Genomic DNA, 27,901 nt, shown 5'->3' with positions numbered 1-27,901 from the left:
ATGTAAAAAGTAAATTTCAAGAATGTTTAGTTTGTATTCATATACATACAGCCATCTCTCCAAAGGACAATTACGGGCAAGAAGAAAACACACACACACACAAAATCTTGTGTATGAAATAAGCATGACTTCTCAGTATCAAAAATATAAACAGTTTCCAGCACCTATTAATTTTTCAAATGCTTTCTGAACTTTAGAGTTCGAGTAATAAAATACTCCAGGAAATATCTTGCTCTCTTTTGAAAAATTGTTATGATTCTCATCACCGTAACAAGAAAAACACTATCTTTCTCTGTATATTTCAGTTTGCTTTTAAGATTTCCTAAATATAAGCATCTATAAATTAAATTCAGCATACCAGTAAGACCACTGTGGTCTTAATCTCATAGTATTTTTAACATTAAAGAGGTGATATACAACTCAAGTGTCAAGTGGAAAAGCACGACGAAAGCAGAAGAATGTAGGGGTCTGAGCAACTAGCTTTTCATTTCTACTGCAGCTGAAATTTGCTTATTTCCTTGTGATTAAACTAATACTGAAATTGTCAAAGGCAGATATAGGATCATATAAAGGAGGATCATGATTGTCCTGTCCTGTTGCTACTCCCCTTCCAGTTTTTTTCCTGTGAAAGGCTGGTATGGAAACACAAGGCTCCATTTAAAGGTGGTGCTAGTCGAACCACTAAAAACTCCACAAGCATTTTTGGTGTCTCTGATAACAACTGAAGTACGGAAACTTAAAAATCTTTTTTTCTCTCCTACCTAGCAGCAGGAGAGCTATGTTGCTTACATTGACCAGAGTGCAAGACATTCAGTTTCCAAGAAAGAGACTGTGCTCCTAACACCGGCTCTTTGAGTGAGGTGTGTTATCAGCCTGCTGAGAGACATACAGACAAAACACCTGTATTATTTCTTGGTAAGTGTTGCTCTGCCTTATGGCAGTATTGACAAGACCCAGCACTTCAGCACAGTCTACTGCTGCCCAGTGCTAATTCAGCACTTACTTACTCCCTGGTATGCAAAGACACTTGAATTCTTCTTTCCAAAGGGAAGAATTCTCTGGGCTTTTTGTCTACAGAAACAAGCAACATTGCCCACATGGCCCAGAAATTGACCTGCTTTGGATACAAAATTGGGTTAGTAGTCTTCACCCTAATCCATGATGTTCAGGATTTACTGAATAGTTTTATACTTTTGATGCAATTGAGGCAGAAGCAACCTGAATTTTTTTTCCTACATTATTGTGATACCATGAGCGGAATTTACCCTGCTGAACTTCAGTCAGCTACAGAGATAACTCCTTCTGTACAAATTGTCCAGCATCCCTCTGTAGTCAGAGGCAGGAAATGGGCACTTGTCGGCCACACTTCATCTGGCATGTTTTAGAGGCCTACACTCGAAGGAAATGAATGATACCCTAAAATTGTCCCTTGTTCTTTGGCTTCACATGCTAGATGACAAGCAGATGCACTCTAGATGAGATGGAAGGAAATCCAGTCCTTTGGGTGCACGTACTTATATTCTAGCTGAGCAATAAACTTAACAATTCAGGCAGGGATTATTAGAAAACCAATTTATAGCCATTTTATATTAACATCATAAGTAAATATTTTATACATCAGTGTTTAGCCTAAGTAGGACCTCGTGTAAGAATTCACTCAACTCCGTAGCACCTCCAGAAACTGGAGCCTGACAAAACAAAACTTAAGCAGAAAGGCTCCTGCAGAACCTGCATTCATCCTCTTGAACAGCTCACCACAGGCTGGTCCAGCAGCCAGGGAACCCATGACAGACTCTATGACCGTGCTGCTGGCTCTTGGATGGATACGACCCTATTAAATGCTGCTTGTTTGCTGCATGTTCCCCAGCACTCTCCTCCATTATTACCAGAGTATCTGAGCACTGAATTGAAGTCTTCTTTCAGTACTTAACTAATGGGATTTTAAGATTCAGACAGAATCAACTAATTTCTTAGATGCCAAGTAACACCACTGCAGTCATGCAGGAATGGTAATAAACGTAGATTTCAGAGCCTCTCGTCCAGTATCAACATAGAGGTTTCTCTCCAATCCCTTGCCAATGACCTCAGTACGAATGAGCTGTTCTGTGACCCAGTTAGGGATAAGATATAATATTGAATACTGGGTTCATCAGGCAGCTGTAAGAGGAAGGCTATATAGTTCTTCCTCTGGCAGCTTCATACTCAAGAGGTGACAGAACTTCCATGCCATAACGTCTAACCAGTTTTTATTTTCATTTTTACACACAAGCTATGTGATGGAAACATATCAGAAGCCAGTTTTATTTAAAATAAGGAATTTCTACTATTGGATTACTTCAGATTATTACATTATTAAATATGAAGAAATCCAGTGCCTGGTTCTGTGAGATGAAAGGCTGGTGTCTCTATATCATTTCCTACTGCAGCTGTCCCAATTGCCTGTACACCACAGACATTTCACTTACAACAACCATTTCCTTTAATGTACTCACTCTCCCCCACATGCTGATTTCTTTCTCTCCCAGTTTATTTCCAGGTCTTGCAAATACTGACTGGGAAAGGGACACATGCTGAATGTTAGCTATGGAGCTGATGAGTAACTTTTGAGTCCATATTGTAGTATTTTCTTCAGCAGTGGCAAAGCCTTTCTTCCCGAGATCTCTACTGCTCTGTCAGATTTGGTTGAAATTAGCCAATAGGTACAAAAATAAAGGGAGGGAAGCACAAGAACTGCCCGAAAGACATACAAGTAGAAAAGCAGACGGTATATTGCCTGATTTGGCAGAAAATTAAAGGAAATAAATAAATATTACTTTTGGCAGATTTGTGACTTGGAAGTATCTGGAGAGCTGCTTTTTGGAAGAATTTGAGCTGTTCTTTGTTTTGACTAACAAAATATTCTTCACCATGAACCAGTAAATTTCAGATAAAAAGGAAAACATTTACGGGATTAGTTTTATGGATTATTGTAAATAAAAAAGCAAGTACTGAAGTCTAATTTTATAGCAGCACATAAAAGCACAATGTATTAGCACACCAAGTCCTGAAGTGCTGGTGTGTTCCACACTAGCAATAAAATTACTATCAAGTAAATTAGCAATATCCCTTTATCACTGCCTGTATTCCTGGATAGTGGGGTACAGCTGACAGCACACAGCACAATTATTTTTACTCTTTTGTTCCTTTGCTGATAGAGAATACAAGTGGCAGAACAGAACTTAAAGCTTTTCTTTAAGAAGTTGAACACTTTTTAATGTCTGACCAGTAAGTAAAACTACATTCAAAACATCCAGCTTAAAACATCATAAAAATGATGATTTTCACAGATTAAAATAATTGTTTTAATTCATTCCTTTCAGTGTTCCTTCTGGAACCACTTAAAGAGTCAAGTTAAATAGGACAATTTTGAGATGTGCACTTCTGGGCTACGGATACATGTTTAGCCATGTATTAAGAAAATTCCCAAATATGAAATTTACACAATTTTATAAATCATGTTTGGTGTTGGAGTTAGCAGCACAAATAAAGATTCTAGCTCAGCTATGGTTTTCTTTATGGCAATGAGGAAACCTCTCAGCCAGGAAAGTGATTTTGCAGATGCTGGACACACAAAATTCCAGATTCAGTTTTAAGAGAAGCTGCATCATACACATCAAATTTGTGTGCTCAAACATTACCTTTGCAAGCCCATTCTCTAGGATTGATAAAGCGTGATTACCACTGCCAAAACTCAATCTAAAACTAGATGTAAGGGATTTTACCGAGACGGTGGGATTAGGCATTTTTTGGGGGAACACTGGTCAGTAATTCTGCTCCCTGTAGCAAGCTGTAGCCTGTGAGAGATTTTTTTGGATGAACACAATAATTTGAAAAGATTTGATGATAACTAAACTTGGGGACTGTCGTGATGCTTATGAGCAATAACTGTAGACTAGAAAATTTACAGAAACTCTGGCATTTATGGGGAAACAGCGTTTCAGTCTCATAACAATAGTGACAACTATCACTCTCATAAGGGAACTGTTCTAGCTAAATTATAAAGAAAGTTCTAAAGTAATTAAAAGATCACGCATCATCTTCTAGTGCCTTAAATTCATGAGATCTATCAGTAGTCCTCTCGTGAGATAACCCAGCCAGAAAATAAAGGCATTTCCTTTTTTTCTGAGCCTTTAGCAATTACCAATATCTTGTCAGATACGAACATTAGGAAAAATGCTTTGGTTAAGGAACACTCAATTGTGAGGTCGTATTGCATAAAAACAGTTTGTTAAAAGTTTTGAATAGGATTAATAACTGTCAACTTTCCATATCACAATAAGAGCTTCTCTCTATTTCTTACTCTGCTTGTAGGGCTTGTATCTGTAAAAGGAGAGAGGACTCTCAGAAATAAGTAATGGAATATAAGACCAAAAAAAAAAAAAGTCTGTTTGGGTTTTCTTTCTTTTAGACGTGAAGAGAGGAGAAGAGTCCACTCTCCTAATCAATCATCTATTGGTCTGACAAGGCAAAACCAAAATGTACAACTTCTGAGTACTACAAAACTCTTTCTACACCACATGCCAAAGTAAAATGGACTTGCAAGGCATCAAGGAGTTATCCAAAATCTCTGCAACATGGTCTTACAATCCTTCCTGCAGTTTACATTGGATGGTATTTTAAAGTCAAAACTCAGTTCAGAACTTAGCAAGTCCGTCTGTTTCCCTTATCCCTATCTTCACAAAAAGGAAGAGTGAAATGTACTAATTCCTGACGTAGATCTTAAGAATAAAATAGAATTCCTAGCAAATACCAAGGTATTTTTACCACATAAGTAGTACTGTAATTCATCAAGAAACTGGGCAGTTAGGATTTATGCACAGACATCGTGTTTCATAGTAGAAATGCTGAAATTACTTTTTCAAAACCATGTTCAATGAGGAAAAAACAACAAAAAGAGAATTTACCAGCGTTCTACATGGAGAGTTGAGAAAGTCCGCAAAGCAGCTTCTCTGGTTAAGAGCTTAAATCCACACTGCGTATCCCTGATTTCTTTGACACACAGAAACCACACAAGGAAGTGGAACCCGTACATAAGAAGAGTTCGAAAGTAAGAGCGCTGTGAACAAAAGACAAGAAGTTAGATGGCTTCATTTATGTGATGAGTGAAATGTTTTAACAGAGCTGGCATACAGGACGATAAATGTGTTTTGTGACAGCTTTCAAAGGTAGTAAACTATTTTTGTTTTGCATTGGAAGCAAACCAGAACTTTTTGATTCTTACAGTGAAAGTTAGAACTGAAAAGGAATGACCTGCTGGTCAAGTTCATGCTTAGAATACAGGCACAGGATATGAAAAGTTCAAGTTTTTGTTGCTGCTTTCCCTAATTCAGAGCAGCTTTCCATTCTGGACAATACCATATCAACCACAGCAGAAGCCCAAACCTGCATTTCAACTCAGATTGAGTGGTGCAGTCTGTGATTTCCAGGGAACTGAGGGTACCAGGAAGAGGACAGTGAAGGAGGAGGGTGGAATGGCATGCTATGTCCTCTACTCCACTGGGTACATCTGTCTGGTTGGCTGAACAGGCCCAACAAATTCAAAAGTTAACACAACCAACACTGGAGACTAAGCCAGCAGGACTGCATAAGGACTGTTATTCTTAAGGATGCACAGTAAAAACTATCCAGGTTCCAGCTACTACTCCAAAACATTTCTTGAAAGTTTGTTGTTACTCCTAAAAAACAAAACCACACAACAACAACAAAAAACAGGAGCATCCCTTGTTACTTGCAAAACTCTCATTTCATTAAAGATTCAATGATCTCCAGAGATTATACACAATGTGTTAAGGCACTTACAGGAATGCAATTAAAGAATGGATTTATTTATTTATTTTTTTCCCAGCATGTGATGGACCAAGTAACAAACAGGACTGAAGTAACAGCTGCTGTCTAAGATAGTTTTTCATTTTATACTTCCAGCACTGTTCCAGTCACCTCTTTTGTTCTTTTGCAAATATATTTTATGTTCCTGCTACAAGTTCTCCCAGTCTATTCTTTGGTTACACTTTTGCCCTTGACATAGCAATCACACAAATGTGTTTGTCCATGGAATCCACAGGCTGAGATTTGCAGAGGTTTGCAGAGATCACTGCTAGTCTTGTGTTCAGGACAGCTCCTAAACAAACAGGACTCAGACCCACAAATCACTTCTGAACTCACTGCTGAATTAAGCTGAATTTAGATGATTGTATCTAAGACAGCAAGCCAAATACCACGCCAAATCTTTAGGAGCCAACAATTCATCTGTTAAACATCTCTGGGTGATAAGAGATGCCTTTAAAGCTAATTGCAAACCTCAGCTGAAAACGGGAAGATGTTCAGCTTATTATGTAACAGCTTTTGGCTTAAGGAAATTAAAGTTCATAGCTTGTGACTTTCAGAAAAGTGCTCTAGCCCTAGGTTAATGGTAGATATGGTGTGGAATTTTTGGCTCTTTTGGTGAAGGTGAGCCACCCTGTGACAAACAACACAAGTCCCAGAAGGAAAGCTCTAAGAGGCTGCATGACTGCCATCCTGTAATAGCGTGCACTTAGTTTGCAAAAAGGAGCTCCTGGGTTATGTTCATTGCTCTCAGGACTATTTATGCCTTTATTTATGGACTCATTAAAGTACATTAACAATTCTAGAAGCAGAACAGAAATCTTGATGTCTTGAGACTTAATTTAAGGGTGAAATTCTGGTCTTAATAAAATCCCACATGGCTTCTTATCACAACTTCATTCTACTGTTCTAGATGCCACTAAGCCCAGAGAGAAATCCCAACTTCTCAAACATTATTTTGCATCTTTTTTATATTTTTAATACCTATTGCCTACTCAGCAGTTTTTTTCCAGTGTGGAAAACAGAACAGAACATTGCTACCTAATCAGCTGATGATTCCCTCATCAGAAAGTCAGAAATAGGGGGAGAAACAAGAAGCAAAGGAGGGATACTCTCATCCTGCAAATCGTATTTTTGCATTAAAAGTACTGTTCTGATTCTTCTCCCTTACTTAGCAAGACCCTTCAAAGATGCTAAGAAATATGAATGCACTGAAGAAAGTTCATGTATATTCAGTGCCTCAACACAGCATGAAGGCATTTTGTGGGCTCCAATTTATTTGCTACATGGTCTCCATCTAGCTACATGGTCTTCATGTAGCAGCAACATTTCTAGGACTCACAGGCTAACTGTAAACGGTGTATTCTGTCCCACAAGCATGTAAGTACCATGTCAAAGATCTATTCTTATTTGTGAAAATTATGTTTTTTTTTTTTTTTTTTTTTTTTTTTTCCCCTCCTTTTCTTTGGGTGAGGATGCTGACACACGCATTAGTATTTATAGGAACTCTTTTCAAGTTTCAATGCCACCTGATAAACCAGAAGAAAAGAAGTTCAAGATCTACCAGGGGCTGAACATTACCAGTGTAACTTCTTTTGGACTTTTTAAAGGATTTTACTATTTGGGTATATATATTAGTTTCAAGTATCAAACATCAGCATAAACAAAGCTTACTCTTTAGAATATTCAACATGATGAGCATATCTAATGATGCTCAAAAATATTAGTCCAGCAATGCGTCTGTTGTAATACAAGTCCCATGCCTGTGCTTTGTCAACTATTGTCAGCCAAGACATCAGAAAACCAGATGCAAGATAAGCCTGTGCCTATGCATCCCTGTTTATTCCACAAGAGCCATACACTGAACAGGACCCTTCAGTAGACTGAGTACAAACGCAAAAATTTTACTGTAATACAGAAAAATTACAGTACAGTACTTTCCCACTGATTGAGATACTCTTCGAAGTTTATTGGTAATTATCCCTAGCTCACTTTGAACAGGCCTCAAGATCTGTAGATAACAAGCTCCTGCTGTGGAAGAGAATCAATACAAGTGAACTCATCAGTTGCCTTCCACTCCACCACCACCACTACTGGCAGAAAATGCACACTTGAACAGAGACCATTCCAGTGTAGGAGCAGAATTAGTCACACTCATTAGTCACAAAATGTTAACTTCTGAGGACTGTGCCCAAAACTTTACTGCCTAATGACAGGAAACCAAAATTGTCTCTAGTAACCAATTAAGTCAGGAATTTGAAGCTCTGCTTGTAAGATGTTCTCAGCTAGGAAAACAGAATCCTTCAATCATAACACTAACTGAAACCAGTTCAAAGTTGGTGGTGCCTGAAATCTAGAACACATCCGTTTTATGCGATGGAGCATATGCTCCACTCATGGCAACCGTTTCCTATTTTTAAGCTTCCATTCTTTTTACAGATCTTGCATATTTAATTGTAAAACCTGTAGAGCAGATTCAAATAATGGAAATATTTTGAGTACTAGTACACAGAAAGAAAGGGAAACAAACCTTTGCTATTGAGTCCTTTTCCAGATGAGCTCTAGAACCACAGGAAATAGCCATCTGGTTCTGTGCAGGAATTGAAATTAAAGAATTATTAGTTAAACTAACATTTTCTGAATCATTGGGATTTTATGTGAGTCTCCATGTGAAACCTTTATGAGTGATGATAACAGTATAATGAAAATTTCAGAGGCATATACTCTCCTGCTTCCTGTAGCTGCACTTTTTCTAGTGCTATATTCCAAGGCTAAAATAAATCTTTTTTACAACTATGAGATCACCTAAAGGTTATTACATTTTCTATATGGTACGTACAGATTGCTACAATTTATTCATATCTGGCTTAGTTTACATTATTCCTCTGAAATAGGCATACAGTAAATGTATTAAATAGCACAGATATGCACTGAGCATTCCGAGGCTCCTGAAGTTATAATGTACGTTTCCCTTACGTTGCGAAAGTGATAACAGAATACTTGTTCCACTGATGTATCTTCAAACAAGTAAAACACCCTGGTTTCAGTCACAAATATAACCCCAAATTAAATCAAAAGAGATGATCAAAACAGAATATTTGAAGTTATTCTCACGCTACTACTTCTCACATAAAACCCCCACATCTGCTGTATTTGAGTGTAGGATTGATGAAGAAGAACCAGCAGCGGCTGCTGTCTTGGCGGTGAAAAACATCAGGGATACACTGCCACCCGGTGGCCCCAGTGCTTGCGTGCCTACACTCACGGACAGCTGCTGCCCCTTTCTGCTGGTGCAGCCATCAGAGTTCCCAGTGGAAGGCTGCTTACCATTTCTTCCATTTTGGGAATCTAGGTAGATGTACCCCTCTGTTCTGCACTTAAGCGCTAGGCTAATGAAAACAGTCCTCAGTTCTTTCAGGTCAAGCACGTGAAAGACAATGACTATCCAAGGAGCAGCTCGTTTCAGTTTTTTGAGTTTGTATTTACAACAAGAGTTCTTTCAAATATTGTCATTAAACTAACAATTCTGAGAAAATAAAACCTCTAAAAATAGAATGAAATTAAGATGCACCCTTAAAGTTATACAGGATGACATCAGATAAGATTACTACAGTTAACTAAGCAAATACAGTATTTTTAAGTGAATAAAACATGGTATTTATATGCAGCATAACTTCAAAAGAAAAATGGTAAATAGAACATTCTGTGCTACACTGAAATAGGCACACTGAGTGCCAAGGAGGCACTCCACGGAAGCTACCTCCTGCAGCCCATTCTTACAACTTCTAAGCACGAAGTCTGCAGACTGACATCTACATCTTCAACTGGATCTCAAAATGCTTAAGGTAAAAAAAACTATAAAAATCTATATGCATGTGTATTAAGACAGTTTGTACTCACAGGCCATGGTTGAAGATTTTTTAGACCTTCTTCTACTTTTTCAATATCACCAAATTTTGTAGCTCCATCTGCATCAGCCATAAGAATTTTTTTCCCTCGAGAAATGAAGACACCCTGCAATCAAAACAGTCAATAAAATTTACACCTTCCAAATCAGTTATTTGTCATAAGCTAGCTACAAACACTGCAAACACCTGATGTAGCGACCAGAACAGTGGCATCTCAAAGATTCAACATTAACAGGTGAGGTTTAATATTCTGCTACTAACAGCAATTTATTAATTTATATTGTAACAGTATCTAAAGACTTCACACACTGCACACTATCCCAAAATGACAGGGAATGCACAAACACGGAAAGTTAACAATCCCTCTCTAGAGAAACTTGCAAACTAGAAGCTTTACAAACTTAAATTGGGAGATAAGTTGCTACCATCAGCTAAGCAGGGGAGCACAAAGCAGTAATTAGCGGTTGCCACAACACTGAACAGCCTTCCTTTGTCATTTAACTACGGAAAGGAGGATGCAGTGCTATTTTTTTCTAACACAGTTACAGGAGAATTCATCAGAGAATCTGCAATTAGTTGTGAGAAATAATAAGTCTTAAGTCAGAGTGTCACTGAAGAACAAATACGATGCTGCAGGTTTTGTCACGTTCTTGGTCAGAGATCTTTGACAATTTTTAATGGTGTTCGGACAGGGACACAAACATACTGTCATAACTGAACATGTGTGACTTCAGAAAAAAAAACTGTCAATGAAGCCCCACTATACACTCAGACGTGCAAAACTATATCACACATAGAATCATTGTTCTTCCCAGGAATAAAATACCATTTCCGAGATCTAAAATAAGATTCTTTTATAAAGAGCTTTTGTTTTAGTTCATGGAACCCATACTCAGTTTTCTGTCAATCGTTTTGTCAACATATGGAAATCATAATGTAGATCAGCACAGCTGATATATCTTCTGCATATTTGGGCACAGGTAGTTCAGACAGAGAAGGAGATGAAAGCATAAATTACCATCCTGACTGCTCCTCCTTTCCCTCGATTTTTTACCAAAGAAAGAACTCGCACTTTCTCGCTTCCATATTTCTTGCAGTACTTCATTGCAACCTGATAGACATACAAAAAATGAGCATAAAACAAAAACAGGAATCAAGGTAGAAGTTTGCATTTGCTCACCCCTTTTTTTTTTAATTTAATAGCACATAGCTATTATCACTTCAGTCTCCACAAATAGATTGCCAGTGTTTGATGGAGTCTGTTTGGGGAAAATAAAAACCAGTTCAGTCAACACAAGAAGACTGAAAAACCTAGGCATGCTCAGTCGAACAGGATATTCCTCCAAGCAATTCTAAACCCCATTCACTGAAGTCCAAAAGACTCACAATACTAATGTAATTTACATCACACTATTTCAGATCCTTTACACTCACACAAACATTTAATCAAAAAAAATGTATTTTTTACTGCTGCTACCTATTTCTCACTTGTCTTGCTGCTCACTGTGGTCTTAAACAGAAAATCAGTGATCTAAAATCCTATTCACATTGATGTGCAGTTTTCTTCCATGCTATGGGAGAACAAACAAATGAACTTTTTCCTCTAATATTTTCTAACAGCTGCCACAAGTCCTTGCAAGTCCAGAGGCCATGGCCATAGTGCACTCAGTTAGAAATGATACTAGAAGGAATGCAAAGTTGATAAATATATATGAACAATACTTTATGGACAAGCTTAAGAAGAAAATGAAAAAGCAGCATTCATATAAGTATCTGACCCCAAAGTCTACCAATCAGTAGTTAGAAATAGTAGAAAAATCCCAAGTTGGCCAGCCTTCCCTTCCAGTGACATTCATCGGAGTAGAAGGAGAAGAATGCAGAACTATTTTGAAAACATTGCTTCTGTCACCAGGATTTTAAAATGAACAATGTCACAAAGAATACGGTAAAGAGCTATGCAGTATGTCAGCCATTCTGTCAATTACAGTACACATCTCTTGTTTTAAAAGGCTTCTAATGCTTCCTTAAGGTTTTATTCACATCACTGTGCACATATGGAATATTTTAGAAGTTTACTGAAGCTAAGATTTTAATTTTTAGAAATTCAACTGCAGAAAAACTGTGTGGGCAGCATATCAGCCAGTCAAGAATACTGGCATTTGAAAAATAATTATGTGTGTATGCTTATGCATACGTGACATCTGTAATGCAGGTAGGACAATGACAGAAAGTATTCAGAAACTTGAATTTGAATCATCAAGTATTGCAAGTACCAAAATGTAAAGGCAAAACATTATTTCACAACTGCAATATAAAAATCCATACCTCTGATTTCTGGGTAAGGCACTTATTTTTCTTACCTCTGTGGTTTGATCTTTACTGCCATCATCAACCACTATTACTTCATAAGTGAATGAAGGATCTCGTTTCTTAAAAACAAGAACAGAAAAAACGCATTTCATCCAGTATCTGAAGCACATAGTAGGTGTTTTCAGCATCAGCATACTTTACCTCTGGCAGTTTTCAACTCATTCATGTTGAGACAGGCACCAATGTAATACAGTAAATTTGCTAAGGTAACAACTTTAGTCAAAGAATTTTGCCACATTTGACGCCTGTTTCATTATATTGGCTGTTATATTTTTCCTCAGCTACCATTTACAACTAAAAGAAATACTAATTATAAGAGATGAAGGTTCAGAACAACATCACTGCTAACACAAACAAACCAAACAATATCCACAAGGGGCTTCTTACCCAAATAACCAACCCTAATGAAGAACACACGTTTAAAAAACTGTTTGGGACAAACAATTATATAGTTTAGAATGTTAAATGTATCATTAATCCTTAATCTCCATTTTGGAGAGATAGCATGCGTCATAGAGCAGTAATTAAATTTAATTAAAAAAATGCCTTCCAGTATTCAATCTAAAAATAACTGATAAGAGACAGAAGCATTACTTCCAAGTGGCTAAAATTATGCTATTTAACATACAGAAAAAAAAAAGTGAATAGATCACAGACTTATTACATATAGTAAATGAAGATAATATATTTTGAATGCAAAATGAAAATACCTGTCTTTTTTCCAGAAAATCCATAGCTTCATCCATCATAAGAGGTACTAGAGAGAAAAACAAAACAAAACAAACAAACAAACAAAAAACATAAAGATGAAGTTAGTAGACTTTAACAGGCTGAACACCAAGAAGCACCAAAAAGCATCTGTACGTGCAAGCTGACAACAACCACAAAGCTAAGGTGAGCAAATTGCCTTGTTCATACCACACCAGCTTCAGTAGACAAGCTTAGCACCTGCAATTCTAAGCCTCATCCTTTCTGAATGGAAGAACAATGAAAAATCTCACACACGTAAGACAGAAACAAAAATTTCTTTTAAAGATTAGAACCAAGTTTTCATTTTAAAATGCTATTCTCTAGCCAGTGTTAAAGAAAAAAAAAATAATCTCCAAGCTAAGCCAACTGACAGAGAAATTCCTAACGATACTTAGTCCCATGCCTTCTCCTACTAAGGCTCTTGGCCGTGATGCTTTAGCCAACAAACTGATGCTATTTTTGCAGCTGATTTATCTGCAGGTTAGAAAGACATTCAAGTTTATGGCCATCTTTTCAGGATATGCTCATTTCTGAACACACTGCAGGTGCTTATTCTGTCTCCAGAGAGACAACTGAATGAAAAGCACATTAAATATTTAAGTCCTTGCTTACTGCAAGCACATATATGAGAACCAGGACCAAGGAATGCACTGGACTCAAGAAAGAACCAGGCCTACCTTGTGTCCAGATGCCCATTATTTGTCAATATCCCTCAAGAGAATTCCAGACAGCTCGGTACTTTCACTCACCAAGAACAGAAACTTATGCTACCACGTCAACCACAAGCACAGCTCTACAGCTTGACAATTTCTGTCGCATTGGAAAGCCTTTGCTTTTTTAGTCTCATGTCCTCATATATATGGCCAAGCCAAAAGTCAAATGGCAGAATCAAAGACATAAGATCATTCCTTTCCTGCTTGTCTGAAACTGCTGCTGTTGCTTACAGCAAGCTCTGAAATTAATTTTACAAGTCTGTTTATACACCTTACTTTACAGCAACTACAGGGGCAATGAGCAGCTATCCTGCTATACTTTATCAAAATAAAGCAGATTCCTACAAGTGCTCCTTTTAGCAGCAGCAATCAAATTACACAATATCTTAGTTTTGAAATTCAATGTACTTGAACTGTTTTCTGGAAACTGTGTAGAAAATCAGATACATAATCTGGCGTGCTAGAGTCTACTGCCAACATAAACTGACCTCTGCATTATCAGAGGAACAACAGATAGATTTTCTTCTTTTTCTCAAAACAAGAAAAATCTTACACCGGTCTTCCTCATTGTATGAAGGCACAACAACAGAGAGTTCCTTTGTGGGGGGATCGTGTATACTTGGTACAGATTCTTTCCTGCCTTCAGAGTTTATGAAGAATTTTTCTTCCTCGTATCGTTGAAGGGCTGGCATTTTTACAGCAGTTACGTGAGCAATCACACAAATCTGTGATGAAAAAGATAAGCAAGAAAACATCTGAGCACTGTTTATAAAATATCATGGTATTAACGGTTTATAGCTGCTGAATGCATTACAAGGGGCAACCAAACATATTTCAGTAATGAGATGAGTCAATAGTACATTGCTTCATCCACCAACCAAACCGCAATGGACCTAAACTTTCTTGCGCGTTGATCTGCTCGAGGGTAGGAGGGCTCCGCAGAGGGACCTGGATAGGCTGGGCCGAGGCCAACTGCATGAGGTTCAACAAGGCTGAGTGCCGAGTCCTGCACTGGGGGCACAACAACCCCAAGGCTCGCTATTAGGAGAAAATTCTTCATTGAGAGTGTTGTGCGGCATTGGAATAGGCTGCCCAAGGAGGTGGCTGAGTCGCCATCCCTGGAGGTGTTCAAGAAACGCACAGATGTAGAACTTGTTGGCATGGTTTAGTGGTGAACTTGACAGTACTGGGTTAACCATCAGACTAGATGGTCTTAAGTCAGCTGCAACTGCAGATGCCCTCGAAGGGTTGGTCCAAGCCTTGCCACACCTTGTCCAAATACTCTCTGTCAGCCAGCTGGCGCTGCCTCCGGTGCTGTGCTGAGCCCCTGGAAGCGGTGGCATTACCCTGGAGCACAGCACACCCCTGTCAGGGCACTTCTGTGCAGCCGAAACACAGCGGGCAGCTCTCTCCCCAAGTCTTCGGGAGCACCACAGACGTGGCAGCAATGGAGCGCGGCAGAATTTCGGCTTCCAGGCTAAAATCCTCAACCTCGCTCCCCATTTTACAGCAGCTCCCCATTTTACACCGCTTGTCCCTGAGCGGCTGGGACAGGAGCCCCACACCGGGTGCCTTCAGGAGGCGCACAACCCCCGGCACAAAACACACCCCTTGCGAGCCCACCCCCGCTGCAAACACCACGCACGCCAAGCCCTCCACCGCCCCCGGGAGCTCTCACCAGGAGGAGGAGGAGAAGGAGGAAGGCGGCCAGCAAGGCGGCGGCCTCGGACAGGGGCAGGGGCAGCGGTAGCGCCATAGCCCACGGCGGCGGGGGGGAGGCGGCGGCTCGGCGCCCTGTGGCGAGGCTACAGCCACGCGGAAGCCGCCATCTCTTTCCCTTCCCTTCCCCGCCCCGCCGTGCTGGCAGCCGGCCGGCAGCGGAGGCTTCTGGGCGCCGCAACCCCGGAACCACACCCGGGGAAAGGAAGGGAAGGGAGGGGAAAAGGCAGCGGCATGGCGACGGCGTTCAAGTAAGCGAGGGGCGCCGGGGAGGCACCTCACGGCTCTGCCCTGCCTGGGGACGGCCCCCGGGGGTTGTAGGCGGCTCGGGGGAGCTCGCGGCTTCCCGCCTCGTCGTGGGTCCGTGGGTTCCGCCTGCTGCTTGAAATGGGGTGTCGCGACTGATCGTGGTGGGTGGGTGCGGAGGGGTGCTGGCCCCTGTGGCGGGGCTGGGGGTGGGAGCGGAGGAGCCGCCATGAGCCGTGGGGCCTCCGTGTGCCGGCTTCCCTGGGGATAAGCGTGCTGCTTATAAACGAGTTAATAAAACTGTGTGCGTGTGTGTGTTGTGTGTGCGTGTGTGTACAGCATCGCTGTCAGTGCCTGCATCTCAACACGTCTGCATGTGGGATCCCGCGCTTTGGTCACAACAGCCCCATGCAGCGCTACAGGCTTAGGGTAGAGTGGCTCAAAAGCTGTGCAGAGGAAAAGGTTCTGGGGGTGTTGACTGATGTTCACCTGGACGTGAGCCAGCAGTGTGCCCAGGTGGCCAAGAAGACCAACAGCGTCCTGGCTTATATCGGGAATAGTAGACAGCGGGAGCAGGGAGCTGATCGTCCCCCTGTACTCTGCTCTGCTGAGGCCACACTTCGGGTGCTGCATTCAGTTTTGGGCCCCTCAGTACAAGAAGGACACCGAGGCCCTGGAGCGTGCCCAGAGCAGGGCTACGAAGCTGGTGAAGGGCCTGGAGCACAAGTCCTGTGAGGAGCAGCTGAGGGAGCTGGGATTGTTTAGTCTGGAGAAGAGGAGGCTCAGGGGAGACCTCACTGCTCTCTACAACTGCCTGAAGGGAAGGTGTGGGGAGCTGGGGGTCAGCCTCTTACCGCAAGTAACAAGTGACAGGACTAGAGGGAATGGCCTCAAGTTGTGCCAGGGGAGGTTCAGGTTGGAAATGAGGAGACATTTCTTCTCAGAAGGAGCAGTCAGGCATTGGGACGGGTTGCCCAGGGAGGTGGTGGAGTCACCGTCCCTGGGGGCCTTCAAGGAAAGGTTGGACATGGTGCTTGGGGACGTGGGTTAGTGGGTGACATTGGTGGTAGGGGGGTGTATGGACAAGATGATCTTGGAGGTGTTTTCCAACCCTAATGATCTGTGATTTGCCTGTCTGAGACAGAGCTAAGGCTCTGTGAGAGCTGCCAGAGAGCAGTGGAGGGGCCTGGGCAGTGCATTGAGCTGTGCGATATGGGGAAAAAACACAGCAGGGAGAGACAGACTGCTGTCTGGATGGGTAATATCTACAGTATGGTCCTTGGGGGTGTTCAAGGAAAGGTTGGACATGGTGCTGAGGGACACGGTTTAGTGGTGACATTGGTAGTAGGGGGATGGTTGGACCAGATGGTCTTGCAGGCCTTTTCCAACCTTAATGATTCTGTGGTTCTAAAGAGGAGAAGGCTTTGTTCAAATACTGAAACAACTCTTATGAGTTCTTTTTACCTTAATGTTGTGTGCTTAAAAAAATGCACAAACTGTTGGCAATATCTGAGTAATAATAAACATAAATTATTTCTCAACTGAAGCATGAAGCATTTATTGCAGTTTTTATTTTTTCCTAAGTATTCAAAGAAAAATATAACGTTTTGTGTAGTTGTTTTAAACTGTTTTATGCATCTGAATGCAGTCATTGAGCTACCAAATATTTCAGACACTGTAATAAAATTACTCTTTCTGCAGGTCTTCAAAAAGTTCTGTGTTCTTGCTTCAGTAAACATTCACTTTGACCTTAAAACTAATAGGTATTTAATTAATGTTATTGAGGTGAAAGCTAGTAGCTTGTGTGCAGATTCCTTGTGAAGTATTTTGTAAATGAATGAAAAAATAGGTTTGTTTCTTAGATCATTTGCCAGTTTCCAAGTCTTTCATATCTCATATTGCTAAGCAGCTTTGTGAGTCATCTTGATTCTTAGATTATTTGTTGTTGTAGGATAGCTCTTGCTTTTTCTTTTTGCCCTCTCTCCTTGGAAGCTTGTGTGTAAACATCCTTTCCTGTTTCTTGTAGAACAGTGGAACCGTTGGAATATTACAGAAGATTTTTGGTGAGTAAAACATAATACACATGTATAAATTGCTTGCAAGCAATTTTTCTTGTGTACTCACACTTCTTTAATTTGCATGGAAACTTGAAACTGTAAGGGAAAAACAACTCATTGAGTTGGGGGAAAATGCTTCTAGTTCTTCAGAGCTTGTTTTTCCTCCTGTCCCTGTCATTGATTCCGTGGCAGGTGGTGTTCCTGTTTAACTCCAGATGTGAAAATGCTTTTGTTGGCCTCAAAAGGAATCTGAGTTAAATTTGACCAAGGTGGTGGTGCAGGCTTGTGCCTAGTGCAAAGTGACTTGGCTTTCAGTTGCTACTAAAAATAATAAAAAATAGTGCTACTAACTGTGCTCACTGTAATTATGAAGGAGAGCCTCTTTCTTCTGTATGCATTACACTAAAATAGTATTGACTTGGCAGTAATGCTGTATTCACTTCCATCAGTTTCAGTTCTTGTAATTGAACCAAAAGCTTTGATTTTGATAAGCTTGAAATTGTGATGAATAATATTTCAGATCTAGCATGAATCATAACAAATTGGTGCTGCTTTTAACCGAAGGTTTAGATTCTGTTGCACAACTTCTGACTGACAATATTTCAAAGTGTTTTTTTGTTTTGTTTTGTTTTTCACTCTAATGTTCATTTTGAGAGCTCCGCTAGGTGGAGTTAAGGGATGGGAATTGCCTAAGAATTCCAAACAATGCATACAGGTAGAAACTCTAAGTTTAAGTTTCTGAATCTAGCCTGTAGTACTTATCCTTGAGACAGACAATCAATCTATTGTTATATTTATTTTCTAAATAAGTTACAATAAATAAAAATAGTCTGATCCTGCAACCACAAATGGCATCAGTTGATGAAAAACTGGCTGGAATATGATCAAAGTTTTTCCTAGCAATTTTGTAGCTGTGCATTTCCACTAAAATGAAGAAAATGTTTTTTATATAAACTTACTGATGTGTTATTTGATAAAACATTTCTGCTGTGTTACTTGATAAGAATATGTTTTCTAATTTGAAATTTGTGATTTCTGTGTAGAAAGAGAACTGTCGACCTGATGGAAGGGAGCTAGGTGAATTCCGGGCAACGACTGTCAACATAGGTAAGTGGGATAATAATGATAATGTGGGTATTTTTAATCTTTCATTGCAATAGCCAGTACCCTTAATGACTTGCTGATCAGTTTTCTTGGTGCTTGAATTTTGAAACAAGGAAGAGAGAGGATTTTTTAGTCCCAACAAACATTAAAAATAATGCATGGTACAGTTATATTTTCGAGCATTGTTCTCTGGTCCTCCCACCGGCTGGTAAACTCAGCAAAATTTAGGTGGTTTTAGAAGTGCGGCTCCTTCTAAGACCAGCAGCTTGATGTTCTGGATGCTGAAGGCAGTGTCTGTCCACATACTGACCAGTGCACAATCGATGCCTGGCATCTTGAAACGTGCTGACTCCTGGCCTGTGCTTTAATAAGATGCCTTATGTGCAGCGAGCAGCAGGCCTTAACTACCTTTCTGAAACCTTGCTGTGATTTCTGAAAAAAATACATAGATTAACGTGTGCCATGACGGGATGGTTGCTGCTTATTGCTGAAACAGATGCTGCAGATCTCTTGCATTGTACAGTGTTGCCTTTTCATGAGGTCTTTTGAGTCACTCAAAAGGTCATCTTGTGATAACAGTCCTTGATTACTGATTTAAAAGTTTTCCATTGATAGGATCTGTGATCTAGAGCTGTTTTACCTATTTGTGTGGTAAAAGGTATGTTTTCATCTAGTAGAGAACTGACTGCTATTAATATAAAGGATTTTATTAGTTCAAATTTGAATCAATGTACAAAACACAATCTGTTGCACATAAAAAAAAAATGATCAAGCTAATAATGAGGCAGGCTTAATCTGTAACATTTTGGGAGAAAACACTAGTAGTACGTTTTGGATAATGGATTCAGCAATCCTTAGCTTGAATTTTAAGAATGCTAATAATTCAGTGTTCTCTCTGTTTGATAGAGAGAAGGGATCTGTTTCCATCCTGGATTCATCAAGACTTTGCTTAGGCTGTGTTTAGTTTAAAATGACAGAGATTAAGCACTTTATGAAGGTGGATGTTAATTAAGGTCCTTTGAATGAACGATTTTATTGAACAGCACTTTCTCTCTTCAGGTTCAATTACAACTGCGGATGGGTCTGCCCTGGTGAAATTGGGAAATACTACAGTAATTTGTGGAGTTAAAGCGGTATGGTTGGTTTTGATTATAACTTGGTTGTTAGCTGAATTCGTCTGTAGAATGCATCTCTTGCTGCATTACAATAACATGCCAGTCAGATACAATTACATTATTTCACGAGTTACTTTCAGGCCTCAAAGATACTATTATTTCATTGTCTAGGGCTGCTTGTACATTCTGAGAATGTGTATTTTTGTGGTGTGTACAGCATATGGAGAAAGATATGCACAAAAATACAGAGCTTTTATTATCTAGAAATAACAGACAGTAATTAAAGAGTTTCTGGACACTAATCAGTACGTGGATTGTAATTAGTTGGCTGGACTATGAAGTGCCTTGTAGCCTCAGCTTTACTGGTGCCCTGCCGTGAACGCTGAGACAAATCACTTCACACCCCTGCATGCAGTGAAAAGTTTTCCCATTAGCAAAATACAGTTTGCTACAGACAGTTTTGCTATGAACTTGCAACTGACTAATGAAAAAGAGCTCTTGTAAATCTAACTGTAATGATAACTGGCAAGAAAGTGACACTTCATACTTAGAATAGCTAGAAAATCTTTTTTGAACAAAATTCAGCTCTTCATTTATGCCTTTTTTATTCCAGGAACTTGCTGCACCTGCAGTAGATTCTGCTAATAAAGGATATATTGGTAAGCTTTTTGGTATTGTTCTTACTCAGATTTGTTATTGCTTCAGCTAAAAGTAATAATGGGACAGATGAAGCGTGCTGTGAAGGCCTCATTAACAGAAAAAAAAATGGTAAAATTATATTACTTTCCCTAAAATCAGTTGCCAAATTGACATTTGGGAAGTAGTACTTCAGAAATTTCAGAATTCCCCTGCTTATGAGTTTTCTATAGAAAGCTGCTTTCTCATTCCTGTTTCCAGACCGGGATGAAAATAAACCCTGAGCGAGGGTATGTACGTATGTTAAGGGGAGAAAGGTTTTAAAACCATCTATACAAGATTGTGCCATATGAGGCTGTGCAAAGGCAAATGTTTTGCCTTGAAGTCCCAGCAGGCAAAAAATATGACTCTTTAAAACTGTTTATTTCTTGGTGAACTGTAGAAATCCAACATCCTCACTGTTCTGCGGAGTTTCTTTTGAAATAAAATTATTCAGTGGAACAGAGAGCTTATGTGAAATCCCCTTTTTTATACGGTATCGCCAAAGTATGTTGTTTTCAGTGAGCCTCATTATGGTCTGTGGATTTTTTTTTTCCACAAAAGTTTATGCATGTTTTTGCTTCCAGTCTAAAGTATCAAGTTTTAATGGTTGATGAAAAGCAGATAGCATACCGGTAAAGTCAGGCAGTGGGATGAAAATGGTGCTGTTTCTTGAGCTAGTTAAGAACGCGTAACACTTAGGGAAGAGTTTGTGTGGGGTCATGATACTCACAGAAGGAATACAAACAGAAAATGATTAGTACAAGTATTTGCTTTTCCGTGGAACATACCTTTTCCAAGTACAGACTTCTACAAGCTCTTTAGTACAAACTCATATGTAAGTAACTATTTTTGAGGGGAAAAGTAGGAAGGCTTGACTGAAGAATTCTTGGTCTTGCCTTTCATTTGAAGTACATAAAATGGTATTAAAAGTGCATATTGTCTTATTTCTATTTTTGATGTCCCATGTCATGATTTCTTTAGTTTATAACTGATGATTTTTGTTACCTAGTTCCAAATGTAGAACTGCCATCCCTCTGCTCAACAAGGTTTCGCTCTGGACCTCCTGGCGAAGAGGCTCAAGCAGCAAGCCAGTTCATTGCCGATGTGATTGAAAAGTAAGGACCATCTTACTGCATTTACACCACAAACAACTCTGAAAGACAATTTTCTACTTGCTGTTTTACTTTCTCATTTTTAGTTCACAGATAATAGCAAAAGAAGATCTGTGTATTGCAAATGGCAAGGTAAGTTATATCTCCATATATAAAGAAGGGCATACTAGCAAGATGATGGTGGTAAGACTTTAAAGAAGGTATTGGGGGTTGTAGTTTTGTTGTTTTTGTTGTGTTTTCAATTTACATAGCTGTGTTTAGGTCTAAAGTCTAAAATTTTGTTAGGAAAAAATAAGTATCTTTGTTTGTGTGGCCAGTGTTTTCTTAGATATTGCACCATTTGCCTAGCTGCTGTAATACCTCATCTGTACAAACCTTTTTTGATAGCTTGCTTGGGTGTTATACTGTGACATCATATGTCTGGACTATGATGGAAACATCTTGGATGCCAGTACCTTTGCTTTGTTAGCAGCATTAAAAAATGGTAAGTCTTCTTTAGAGTAGGAAACACGCTCTGACTGCTGTTGCTTGGAGAAATACGTTAGTTTTTAATCGTGAGGGAAAATAACTGCTTCACAGTTCCTTAAGTCTGCTTTTTTCTGTCACGTAAATTACTGAAGTGGGAATACAGAGTGGAACTGATGGTAAGGATTCCATTGATTTGTAACAGCTGGTCAGTAAGATCTTTTTGTATGTATATTCTTGCTGTCTTGTAAGATTAATAGCCATTCTAGTTTGTGTTCTTCTGTGTCAGAAATCTGAATCTTTCAGCAGTGGTCATAAACAACTTAAATGTCTAGTAGAGCATCTTACCTTGGTCATCTATGTTGTGTGGGCAGAACAAGCTGTTGGGAGCTTGGCTTATTTTGTCAAAACACAGTGTTTGTTGCTTTATGCGTTTGAAAGACCTGTTTTCATGCATACCATGTATATATGATTATTCACAAGGTGTGGGTTATATACACATGTGGGAGACAGCATGAAGAGTTAGAAAAAGGCTTTTCTAAGCGTGAATTGCTTGCCTCCGAATTCCCATAGTTAATGTGCTCTTGATTTCCCTGTCTCCATTACTGGGTTGTTAGAGTGAGAGTTATCTTAAGATTGGATTGTGATTTTTCTACAGATGTATAAAATACATGAGAATATATATATACATACATAGCAATATTAATGTCCTGTAGGCATTTTTTGGGGGGAAAAATGCTTTTTGTTCTATTTGAGACTAAAGGTGTTGTAATTGTATGGTATTTTGGAAGCAGAAAATGCTTCCATGTAGGGAGGAATGTTACTTTCAAGAGAAAAGTAAAATAGTTCCTTGAACAGGTAGTTTTAACTTAAACGCTTTCCTTGATTTCAAAAATGGAACACTTATAATGTAACCAAAATCCCATTCACATCTGCTTTCAGTGGCTTACCAATATGGTAAAAGGACAGCTTGAATATTTCAGTGGTCTATGGCATCTTTAGGCCTATTGAAAGTAGCAGTGTTTAATATTTTACTATTGTCATTTTTTCATCTCTTTAGTCCAATTGCCATCTGTTACTATAAATGAAGAAACTGGTTTGTCAGAAGTTAATTTAAAACAGAAGAATCCTTTGGTTATCAGAAAGCATCCAGTTGCCACATCCTTTGCTATATTTGATGAGTAAGTTGATAACTGTTTTGTACTTACAAAAACAACTGTGAATCTAAAAGAAATAGTGAAAACATGAGGGTGCTACTGGTGTTTCTGCACTTCTCATCTACTGCTGCTGGTGAAGGACACAAGGGTTCAGGCAGTGCTGTTTCGCTTGCTCTTATATCCAAGGTGTGTCTTGCTGAACTGATTTGTAGTTCTGCAGTATGAATGAGTATGCAGCAGAAAAAAAGTTTGTGCAACTTCTTCCTGTGACTTAAAGCAAAACTGTTTCCCAGCCTAAAGGACAGGCATAAAAGTATTCTAGGGTTGAAGGTTTTGGAAAAGGTATTGATTTATGTTTATGCAGTATCCTTGAGACAAAAGAATGCTACTAAGAGTTTATCTTTTAAAAGTTTATGTACATAGCTGATATAAAAGATGGTAGTGAACAGATCATATGAAGGGTTTAGCTAACAGAGGAAGTAAAAAAATACTGGTCCACTCAAAAAACAAAACCTCTGGATAACTGAAAACATAATTACTCAAGATGAAGTATGACCAGCACTCTTAAGTCATTGTTCCTGTAGGTAAAGAATCTGATTATGAGAATTCAAAATAATCGCATCTGATAACTTGACTCCTCACCTAAAATTGTTTATTGGCTCTTCATTAGTGTATGTTAATTAAGTGTTCTGTTGCTGCATAGACGAAGAGTAGAAAATCAAGAATACGGCATTAAGTGTGCTATCAATCCATTTAAACGTTTAGAGAGCTCAGGTGTTTATGGCACATTTATCTGTATTCACAGAAATTACTGATAGGCCCTTGGATTCAACTGTGGGATGGGGTGAGGGGAGTGCTAAGCTCCAGTGCTGACCAAGTGATTACCAAATCAATCAAAGCAGAAGGTTACAGGTATGCTGGTGCAGAGCACTGTGGAGCTCCACAGCATGGCCCCTGCAGAGTCAGCCTGTACATAAATAAAGAGCCAGGTCTGATGCATCCAACTCTCGGTGCGTGCAGGTTTCCTTTGTGATGCAAAGGACTGATGCTGTACAGTGTGTGTGGGTAGAGTAAAAAAGTAGCAGTTTTGAGTAGTGTAGCTAAGGACTGTTATTTTTATTACACTGTTGGTCTGAAAGGACAATCTGAAACTGTTGGTTAAAGTGTAAATTATGCAGAAAGAATAGTTAAAAATTACGCATTGCATGAGCTCAAATCAAAAAATTCTTCCAATTATTTAACAGGCATATAGCCTTATTGCTATTCCCCCAAAACCTGCCATAATCATACAGTCTAGGTGCACTGTAGCAGGTAGGTTGAAGTTGATTACATCAATCTCTCACACGAAATTTAGTTAACCCACATAAACTGAGGTTTCATGAAAACTTCAGGTACAGTCTGTATGGCTGTATCATAACTCAGAAGTGAAATGTTTGTAGTACCTTTTTTTTTTTTTTTTTTTGAAAGAAACTAAGGCTGATGTGTTGCTGTTTGGCTTTTTTAAGTTCAAGCTCTTGTTGTGAAAAGTTGTCTTTTAGTTGATATCCTTTTTTTTCATTGGTTTGCTCAATTTTTAACTTGAAAACTAGTATTTTCTCGTTTAATGATCTGCATTGTCTGATGTATTTGACAGCTTATTTTGCTTTCTTTAAGGTACCCAGTAACCCTTTTTGAACTATTCACAGTCTGAGTGATGTTAGAGCTCTCTGACAAGCGATTGAGAGCTACTTCAGTGAATTTACAGCTGGGAATGTATTTTGTCTTAAAATCTGGTACAGATTAGTGCAGGCTATGCCTAAAAACACCATCTTTGCTCAACTATGAAATTACTGGTTGCATACTGCAAATAACAGTTTAATGGTGTTTTCCTGCAATACCACAGGTCCATAAAACTTGCAATAAAGATCTATTTTGACAGCTGGTATTTTAAGAGCCATATACGCTATTTCCCTTTTTTAAAAAACTAGTACATTATGGTAAAAAAGATGAGTTTGAACACCAAATCAGTCTAGAATTATTTTATAACGCTACATTGAAATTAATTAACAATGTGTATTTTGCAGCCATGTTAAAGGAACATGATGTACTAACGTCTGCATATATTTTCCTTTCAAAAGCACATTACTCATAGTTGATCCAACTGCTGAAGAAGAAGACTTAGCAACTGGAACAGTAACTGTTGTAACTGATGAAGAAGACAGGCTCTGTTCTGTCCATAAGCCAGGTATTCTAAAGCTTATTGAACAGGAACCTAGGAAGAGGATGGTCTTTTCTTGACCCATATGTTATATACCCGCTTTTCTTTGTGAAATGTGCATGCTTTACGACAACAGATTGCTTATGTACTGATTAAATCACACTTGAAATTCATTTTGAAAGAGGTGGCATGACTGACGTTTAAAAGTCATGGCTTATCTTATACAAATCTTGAGCGTGCCTACTGTTTAGCTTCAGTGTGTTTGTTTCCTGTGCCTGAGGCTATAGTTGAAGAAGACTGTCTTCAGGTGAAAGTTAGTTGAGAGGATTACTCTGACTTGGAAAACACATTTTAGGATACTTAACTGAAGCCTAAGTGGAAAATCAAATTGTTCCTTTCAATTCTTAGGTGGAAGTCCTCTGACAGGAGCCAAGCTTCAGGATTGTATCACCAGAGCCATAACAAGACACAAAGAAGTAAAGAAGCTGATAGACAAAGTAATAAAAAGCATAAAGCCCAACTGAACAAAAGGCAAGATCTTTTCAAAAGTGGATTTGTAAAAATTGTATTTGTTACAGTGTTCACAAACCTTTTTATACTAAATAAACAAATACCAATACTACATTTACAAAGTTCATTTTTTCTAAAACGTTTTCACCCTTATACTATGTACAATGCTGCTGAATGGTAAAAAATACAAGATAAAACATTCTGTTAAAAAATTAAGTGACTTAAAAGGAAACCAGGCCCTAGCTGCTTTACCAATGAAGTCACCACGTTATATAGGGGTAACTTCCAAAAAAACAGTTTATTTCAGTGTAATTTCAAAAGGTCGGTTTCCCACCAGTAATATAAAACACTGATTTGTTTTTAAGCCTTCTCCTTTTTGAACTGGAAGAAAAAAAATCACCTTTGAATCATTTTTATAGAGAGGAAAAAAAATGCAAGTCTCAGGATTTTGGAGGGGCTGGTGTGCCTCTTTTCCTTTTACTTTTTGAGTGGCTGCCTGAATGCTGTTGATGTCGCAGGTGAGCTGCTTGTGCTGCTGCTGCTGCTGCCATAGCCATTTGATGCTGCAAGAATCGCAACTGCTGCCACGAAGGAGAAGGGGGAGAAAAAGCTTGTTAGTATTAGCTATAAAGCTATGTTTCACATCAGAAAGAATGACAGGAAGGTGGAAAATAAACTGAGGAGGCACTAGGTTAACAAAAGGAATACATCATGTACTGGGGCAATGAGTACAGTCAAGCAGCACCAGTGGCACAGAAGCCTGCTGAGGGCATATCTAGCATTGTACACGTTCTCAGACAGCTGTTCCTTTGCCCTTTCTCTCCATTGCAGTAACTGCAGTAACTCAGCAACTTCAGTGAACATTTGGTGACATAGTACATCTTTAGCATCGTACCTTTTCTGTGTATGTAGTGTTTTCTTTGTGTATCACAAGACTGTGTGCTGAAAGTATTTTAATATTTTCATAAAGCATCTGAATACCAGAATGCTAAAGGAATGCTTTGTCAGAGATGTTGTATATATTAACTGTAGCTGTGCTACACTGGAACTTGTAGGTGCTTCAAGTGTCATTATTTTGTAATACTAATGGCACCTGGCAGAGCTTATTTAGTAATGTGCCACAAGCACTCCTTGAATGTTAGCAAATCAGGAAGGTGGATGGCTTAAATGAATAAAAAATAAAGGCAGTGCTCCAAGCTGAGAGAACTACAGATTTCAAGTCTTTCATGATAGTTTGTCTGAATTATTTTTTTTTTTTTTTAATTTCAGACTGTAAAGACAGTTTAAAAAAAAGGAGATTTTTTGTTTTGGAGCTGAGAATTGTATTTTTTTTTTTTTTAAACAGAGTGAAGTTGCTGGATTACTTGTATCTGTTGCTGCTGCTGCTGCAAGGCTTGTTGTTGTTGCTGTTGTAAGGCAGAAGAGAGCTGGAGTCTCTGCTGAGGAAGGCTTTGCCCAGGTCTGTTCACAGCAGAGCCAAGCTGAGACAACACTAAGAAAGGAGAAGGGGAAAGCAGGCAGGTCAAAGAGGTCAGGTTGAGTGTGTCAGGGTTGGGAAAGGAAGACATAGGAATAGAGTGTAACAGAAAGGGAGGATCAACAGAATTAGTTTAAGTAAAATTTGAAACAGTACAGAATAAAATATACATGATATACATACTTGGTTAGTTAACATAATTAGATTATGAAGTGCTTGTGGAGACACAAAGAGGTTTTTCATACTGGATGTTAAGCACACAGTTAAAGAAACATTCTTCAATGAAGTCTGGCATGGAATTTTCTTGTATTATCGTATCAAGTGTGGCTTATTCATGCGATATAACCAATTTATTACACTTAACTGCCAAACAAAGCAGAGAAGCGCGTGCTTTGGTAGTGGGAGTCAAGTATTTCTTGTATAATTCATGTGCTGATAATAAATAGCAAGTTGTTCTGTAA

The 27,901-nt window shown here is 39.0% G+C and overlaps 3 protein-coding genes across 15 annotated transcripts in view; 1 reads left to right on the top strand and 2 right to left on the bottom strand.

The window, feature by feature from the left end:
• The window catches only part of ALG5 (ALG5 dolichyl-phosphate beta-glucosyltransferase), a 22,590-nt gene extending 7,168 nt beyond the window's left edge, over positions 1–15,422 (bottom strand). The window contains exons 1-8 of the mRNA XM_035324225.1: positions 15,282–15,422; positions 14,157–14,328; positions 12,851–12,897; positions 12,131–12,199; positions 10,789–10,881; positions 9,763–9,876; positions 8,393–8,452; positions 4,944–5,095 (exon numbers count right to left, since the gene is read on the bottom strand). Of these exons, the coding sequence (XP_035180116.1) occupies positions 4,944–5,095; positions 8,393–8,452; positions 9,763–9,876; positions 10,789–10,881; positions 12,131–12,199; positions 12,851–12,897; positions 14,157–14,328; positions 15,282–15,359 (785 nt within the window). The 5' untranslated portion in view covers positions 15,360–15,422. The remainder of the gene's footprint in view (positions 1–4,943; positions 5,096–8,392; positions 8,453–9,762; positions 9,877–10,788; positions 10,882–12,130; positions 12,200–12,850; positions 12,898–14,156; positions 14,329–15,281) is intronic.
• On the top strand, positions 15,418–27,901 carry EXOSC8 (exosome component 8). 2 transcript variants are annotated; one of them, XM_035324241.1, is made up of 12 exons: positions 15,418–15,573; positions 17,595–17,631; positions 18,669–18,732; positions 19,789–19,862; positions 20,458–20,503; positions 21,532–21,637; positions 21,721–21,766; positions 22,022–22,118; positions 23,160–23,280; positions 25,374–25,480; positions 25,862–25,984; positions 27,309–27,901. In XM_035324241.1, the coding sequence occupies exons 1-11, from the start codon at positions 15,557–15,559 to the stop codon at positions 25,975–25,977; spliced, it is 831 nt and encodes a 276-aa protein (XP_035180132.1). In that variant the 5' UTR covers positions 15,418–15,556; the 3' UTR covers positions 25,978–25,984; positions 27,309–27,901. The 2 variants fall into 2 exon arrangements, with proteins under 2 accessions (XP_035180132.1, XP_035180122.1); XM_035324231.1 differs by lacking the exon at positions 27,309–27,901 and having other exon boundaries at positions 25,862–26,078.
• Positions 26,003–27,901, bottom strand: part of SUPT20H (SPT20 homolog, SAGA complex component) — a 34,167-nt gene continuing 32,268 nt past the window's right edge. For 6 of the 12 annotated variants that reach the window (XM_035324120.1, XM_035324171.1, XM_035324189.1 and 3 more), the window contains 2 exons: positions 27,328–27,455; positions 26,003–26,544 (listed from right to left, as the gene is read on the bottom strand). In XM_035324120.1, coding sequence (XP_035180011.1) covers positions 26,404–26,544; positions 27,328–27,455 — 269 coding nt within the window. In that variant the 3' untranslated portion in view covers positions 26,003–26,403. The remainder of the gene's footprint in view (positions 26,545–27,327; positions 27,456–27,901) is intronic. The other 6 variants (XM_035324158.1, XM_035324216.1, XM_035324198.1 and 3 more) reach the window with 3 other exon arrangements.

This window comes from Oxyura jamaicensis, chromosome 1 (assembly GCF_011077185.1).
Source record: "Oxyura jamaicensis isolate SHBP4307 breed ruddy duck chromosome 1, BPBGC_Ojam_1.0, whole genome shotgun sequence".
Classification (NCBI taxonomy): Eukaryota; Metazoa; Chordata; class Aves; order Anseriformes; family Anatidae; genus Oxyura; species Oxyura jamaicensis.
The sequence above is the reverse complement of the archived record's forward strand: the minus strand, read 5'-3'. Positions and strand labels throughout refer to the sequence as shown.